At 39.6% G+C, this 6,364-nt stretch overlaps 1 protein-coding gene across 2 annotated transcripts in view; it reads left to right on the top strand.

The window, feature by feature from the left end:
• Positions 1 to 6,364, top strand: part of ANKRD44 (ankyrin repeat domain 44) — a 195,866-nt gene that overhangs the window by 164,499 nt on the left and 25,003 nt on the right. For both annotated transcript variants that reach the window (XM_012809197.2, XM_023516908.1), the window contains exon 17: positions 5,432 to 5,633. In XM_012809197.2, the coding sequence (XP_012664651.1) occupies positions 5,432 to 5,633 (202 nt within the window). The remainder of the gene's footprint in view (positions 1 to 5,431; positions 5,634 to 6,364) is intronic.

Below are 6,364 nucleotides of genomic sequence, written 5' to 3'. Positions count from 1 at the left end.
GACAGTTTGAGGAAACAGATGACATGACATGACTTTTGTTTTAAAGTATCACGGTAGCTGCTGTGTTGAGTTTTAATTGCAAGGGAACAAAAGCAGAAGCAAAGCAAAATCAGGCAAGAGCTGACGATGATGACTTTGACCAGGACGATTGCTGTGGGTTTCTTCTGGAACTATTTTATCCTTTCCTTCTAAATGCTAACACTTAAACAAAAACTCTTTGCTTCAAGAACCCCACAGTATGCCCATTACTTCAAGAACCCCACAGTATATCCCATCTCCAGGGATCTCTGTAGCAATTAACTGGATAAACCCCAAGGCACATGATTTCTTAGGTGGAAGCATTCTAGCAGTGAAATGGTACCAGATGCCCCCAAACCTTGAGTGCCACAGGAAGCCTGACCTGCCTTAAGTTACTATTTCCTGGCTGAATGATTCGAGTTTCCAGGGTTATCAGCCCAGTGAATTTCATAAGCATTTCATCCACTTGAAAAATATAAATTAAGAAATGATGTTATGCAAATAAAAGCTCCAGCTGTTGAGATTTCCGATGGATCCATTGTTCTCATGGATTCTGTTGAGAACCCAGTTCTTTCTCTTCATTGCCCTTAGTTCTGAAACTTCGTCTAAAGCTTTCCTAATTGCCAGCAGGCCTCACTCCATTTTAATATTTAAGTCCCTTTAACTTAAGCAAATTAAGTTAAAGTTTAAGCAACAGACTCAAGCCCAGAGTAAAGAGCTATTGGCTGGTTTACAACTGATCCAGATGCTCTTACTAAAGCCTTTACACAAGGACTGATGTTCCCAAATTGGCCTAAAATGCTCCATGGCCTGAACTGATCATGGCAGAATTACATGAAAAGTAAATGGAAATTCATTATGCCATCTTCTCCTCCTTGTGTATTTTTGAAATGTCCTATCAGGAAAGGTTAGGAAGACATTTACCACATGGCCATTTTGGACCCTTTCCTTATAAGCTTGAGAAGAGCCCATAGCTCACGCTCTGAGATCACCCTCAACCACCTTTGAAACCCAGCTCCTCTCCATAAAACCATGGAACCATGGGAGACCTGGATAACCCCTCTGCCCTCTGTATTCTAATCAGTACCATGGGGTTAACAAGAGTATTCCAACCATGGTTTGCTGATAGAATCAGTTGAGCTGATGCATGTCCACACTGCCTGACAGGGAGTGTTCAGTTAAAGTTAGCTATTGTTGGAATTTAGGTTAGAAGGAAGGCTTACTATCCCAACACAGTTATGTCTTGCAAGTATAGATCAGAAAGTTCGACATTTTTGTTAGAAATTTATTTTAGGAATTTATTTACTGTCTTTAGAAAGGCAGTATGTATAGAGAATAGTAGTCCCAAGGTTAGTCTCGGGCATGTACCTTCTACCTTCACAGCTCTGTTCAAGTCACTTTGCCTCTGTGATGAGCATTCTAGAGAAGTTTAGGTTTCTGATTCAATGCTTGTTATTCAGCTCTCTGTTCCAGTATTTTGTCTTTATTCCACACAGAGACAAAAGTATTTTGTCTGAAATTCAATTAAATGGAATTACTAGGGAAAAATTATAACACAGTCGCTAAAAGCATGGGTTTTAGTAGTCACTGAGTTTGGGTTCAAAAATCCTGATTTTGTTACTAGCTGAGTTAATTCAGACAAGTTAATTAACATTGCTTGTTTTAGTTTTCTTGTTGTTGTTGTTCATTTATAAGTAAAAGAAAGGATGTTTGAAATGATTGAATGAGATGCTAACGGGCTCAACATAGTGACTAGCACATAAAAAGCTGTCAGTGAATAATTGCTATTTAAAAAATATATTTCTACCACTAATACTAATAAATATATCAGTCATTATATTCATATATTTATTCATCAAATAATTGTTGAGTGTCTACTCTGTGCCAGGCATTCTAAGACACAGCAGTGAACAGCCCATTTAAAGTCACTCAGTCATAGACAGTAAACAAATCAGGAGATGCATGCCGGGTGTCATGTGTGGTAAGTGCTATGAAGACAAAGTGAAACAGGGTAAGTGGAGTGGAGAGGGGATCCAATTCTACATGGACTCCTCTGGGAAGCCTCCCTGATATGATGATATTTCATCAGAAGAGCCAGTGGCTTTCTGGGGGAAGAGCTCTCCAGACAGAGGGAGCAGAAGGCACAGATGCAGTGGGCCCAGAGGAGGAGGTGCAGGCATTTGACCACAGAGAGAGCTGGGGGCAGGTGTGGCTGGAACAGAGTGAGTGAAGGCATATAGAAGGCTGGGACCTGGGGACCTAATTGTTCAGGGAAAGTTTTGGTATCAATGAAGGAAGAAGTAGGCTAGTTTTAAGGAAGGAGTGACATGATCCAACTTGGGTTTAAAAGATTTTACCTGACAGTTCTATCAATGGTAGATTGCAGGAGTAGTTTTAAGGAAGGAGTGACATGATCCAACTTGGGTTTAAAAGATTTTACCTGACAGTTCTATCAATGGTAGATTGCAGGAGGACAAGACTGGGAAGAGAACATTTACTGTAATCTTAGCATAACAGGACGGTGGTACAGTGAGAAGGAGATAGATTCCGGTGGAATTTTAGACAAAGAGTAGAGATGATGTGATGGAGCCTTGGGAGGGGCACTGCAGGTCACACAGCATCTGAGTGTAAATGACAATAAGAATTCTTGCTGGATGCCTGAGAACTTAACTCTGTGAATTAGCAAAGGTGTCCCCTTCCTTTCAGCAGACACATCCCTGTGCCAAGGCAGAGAAAGGTGCAGAAGGGCTATTTTTCAGACCTACTCACCTATTATCCCAGAGCCTCAGGACCATAGCCTAAAGAGGAAGGAAGATAAAGATGACTCCAGAGTTTGGGGCCTGAGCATCTATTATATAGAAGAATAAAGTTGCCATGTACTGAGATGGAAAAGGCTGTAGATGGACCATATTTTGGGAAGGAAATTAAGAATTTAATCTGAGATGCTTATTAGACATTCAAGTGGGAATATCAATAGGCAGTCGGATATATAAGTCAGAAATCAAGGGAGAAGTAGGGAGAAGTGGATAAACTTGAGATTCATCAACATCAGTTATATGTAATGTACATATTTAATATATAGCACAGTAACCATAATCAATTACAAAAATAATGTAATGAGAAATTTTTTTAAAAAACTATCTTTACTCTTTATTCCTATGGATCCTTTTAAATTTAGTTTTTATTATTGTTGTTGTCATATACTCAGAAAACAATTCAAGCTATATTTTAAAAGAAAAAGTGAAATAAGTCCATATCTTTATCACTCTACCTCCTGGTTCTCAAGGGACCTACCATCAATAGCTTCTTCTGTGTCCTTCTGAAATTCTTATATGAATATAGAAGTGTCTGTAGATATAGCTATGGATATGTGTGGATATAATTGCTTTTTATATAAACCACACTATATGTACTGTCTGCAATTTAGTTTCTCTTATTAAAATTTTTGGTAGATGTTATTAAACCATTCTTCACAAATGTCATACCAATTTATATGTGTGTACTCCCAACAGAGTATAAGACTGCTTTTTATCCACCATGTCTTAAGACTGAGCATGGCCAAACTTCTTAATCATTGCCAACCTGTTGAAAAATAAGTAAACTTTAAAAATTTACTATTTTTTCTTTTTTTTTTTTTACCTTTTATTTTTCTTTTCCTGTGAGCTGCTTTTTTGCATAATAGTTTCCTAGTTTTAAAAATGGTTCCCAAGGCTTGGCACCTGTAGCTCATTGGGTAGGGCACCAGCCACATACACTGGAGCTGGCAGGTTTGAACCCAGCCTGGGCCTGCCAAACAACAGTAAGAACTATAACCAAAGATAGCCGGGTGTTGTGGCAGGTGCCTAACGTCCCAGCTACTTGGGAGGCTGAAGCCAGAGAATCACTTAAGACCAAGAGTTTGAGGTTGCTCTGTCTCAAAAAAAAAAAAAAAAAAAAGGTTCCCAAGAACTCTTTGTATATTAAAGAAACTAGTCCTTTGTGCTAAGCCTTTTTTCAAATAAATTGTGGCTTGACTAATGGTTGCACTAGAAAAAGGAAAAGCACAGGTGACACATGAGGGGGGCTTTGGTCACTTAAGATGCTGCAATTGGCTTTTCCTCTCTATTTCTTTTCTTCCCTCCCCACTGTGGGTGCCATCACCCAGGAAGCAGGCCGGACAATGGATTGTAAGCTCAAAGCTTGCAGGAGGTGGGCCTCCCCACGCGCGTCTGCCAAAAGGCCCCAAGCAACCTCCGCAGCTCCTATTTATTGAGAACATGCGCCGGGCCCCTGAGCCCAGCCCCCTTCACTGGCGTTCCACAGCTGATCAATCTGTTTCTTTAAGTCCAGTAACGGCGGCCTCTTTGTCCCTGCAAGCCCCCTGTCCTGGTCAACCACCACATTGTCTCTTCAAACCTATCTTTCTACCTGGGTTGCTACATAAATTGTTACTACATAAGCTGTTACATGGGTTGTTACATATCTTATTACGTAGGTTACTACATTCCACCCAGATTTTCCTCCAGATAACCTTATTCCCTTTATTTTTTTATTTTCAATATCTTTTATCTACGTGGTGTATGTAGGTGTGTATGTGTGTGTATATATTTTTTTCCTTTATAGACTCAATAAAAATTATCCTTCAGACTTTTAGTTTTGTTTTTTAGCCTCTTAATCTTGACATAGCATAAGACCTCAAAATAGATCTGAACTTGGTGCTGGCACATGGAATAGTTTCTATATTTTCATTATAATCAATGGAAGAAATAAAGAAGAAGCATCAAAGAAATTATGCAAAGCCTGTGCAATTTTATCTCTTTTCTCCTTCATAGCAGCCCTGGGAGGCAGATTTTATGGCTCTCATTTTGTAGATGAGTATACAAGCTCTAGGTGAAATTAAAAAATTTACCTAAGGTCACATGGTTAGAAATTAGTGAAATGAAAAAGAAATGAGTGAACTGTTCTGCTGTGACAGAAAGCGCATGCTTCTGTTGAATCCCAAAGTGCACAATGTTTTTAGTAGTTCCCCGCCCCCTTTATGTTTCTTAATAGAAAAGACTCCTGAAAACAAATCCTGATGACATCAGTATGTTTAGGACTGAACTGACAGATTTAAGCATACATGAATTCATTTAGTCTATGTTAGATTATTAGGTAAATCATTAAAAGAAGACATTAATGCATTTAATGCCTTTAGAGAAAATTATGTGACAAAAAGGAAAGAATTCCAAACTAAGAAATTGGTATGGAACTGTGAAGTTTGTGGGTTACAGTTTTTTAGTCTAACTCTCTAGTCTGCCTGTGTTTTGATCATTATGCCACACGTTTTTCTGATGTGCTCTTTGGAGTGTCCTTTACCTGTGAGCTTGGAGGCCCGGTCTGTTGTGGGATTTGAGGTGAGCGGGCATGTGAATCATCGGTTTCTTCTTTTCAGGCCTACAATGGGCACCATCAAGCCTTGGAAGTCCTTCTGCAGTCACTGGTGGACCTGGACATCAGGGACGAGAAAGGCCGCACTGCTCTGGATCTGGCTGCCTTTAAGGGACACACAGAATGTGTGGAAGCACTGATCAATCAGGGCGCGTCCATCTTTGTGAAAGACAATGTAACCAAAAGAACCCCGCTTCATGCCTCAGGTAGGCTTTGTAATCCTGGTTTGGTGGTCCACTCTGACATTTGAATAAAAGGATGGCAGCATCTTTCATCTCTCTTTTAAAAAATATCAGTGTTCCTTCTGTATCAGATAGACCCTCATTCTCTTGGCATATTGTCCTCTTGGAGATGATTGGTATTCTCTGCCCAGACAGACTCTGGTCTTCTTAACTAAAAAGACAGTTCAAAACCTCTGGCCAAAAGCTACCACAAAATTTTCTGAACAAAGGGCAAGGTATAATGCAGCCTTTGGAATGAGTTACGTAGAACAAAACACACCAAAATCAAACAGCATTTTACAGCATAAAATTAGTTATATTTCAGGGTCATTCATATAAGGAGTCATCAGGCAGCAGCCTAATCAGCATCATCCTCTCAGCCTCGATGATGCTTCTCAGCTGTTGTTCTGAGTGTTGATGCATCACATGTAAAAATAGAGACTCTTAGATAAAAGTCCATGAATATATCAAAAAGTTGCTATTAATAATTTGCCGTTTCTGGGATTTTTCTCCCACGCACGTGAAAAACTGTGTCAAGCCACATACAGGTGTGGTGTCAGATACAAAGGGAATGTGGAAGAGTCTCTAGCTCAGCTAAGGCACAAATACTGGTGGGCTCAGGAAATTCAGTGATATTAGCCTTTGATCAGCATGACAAATACCCTATTATAAAGAGCGATAACTATCTTACTTGGTGAAAACAGGTGTACTAAGGA

Source organism: Otolemur garnettii, unplaced genomic scaffold (assembly GCF_000181295.1).
Source record: "Otolemur garnettii isolate 467f Iridium unplaced genomic scaffold, OtoGar3 scaffold00100, whole genome shotgun sequence".
NCBI classification, from domain to species: Eukaryota; Metazoa; Chordata; class Mammalia; order Primates; family Galagidae; genus Otolemur; species Otolemur garnettii.
Note: the sequence above shows the minus strand (reverse complement) of the source record. Positions and strands in the feature narration are given on the sequence as shown.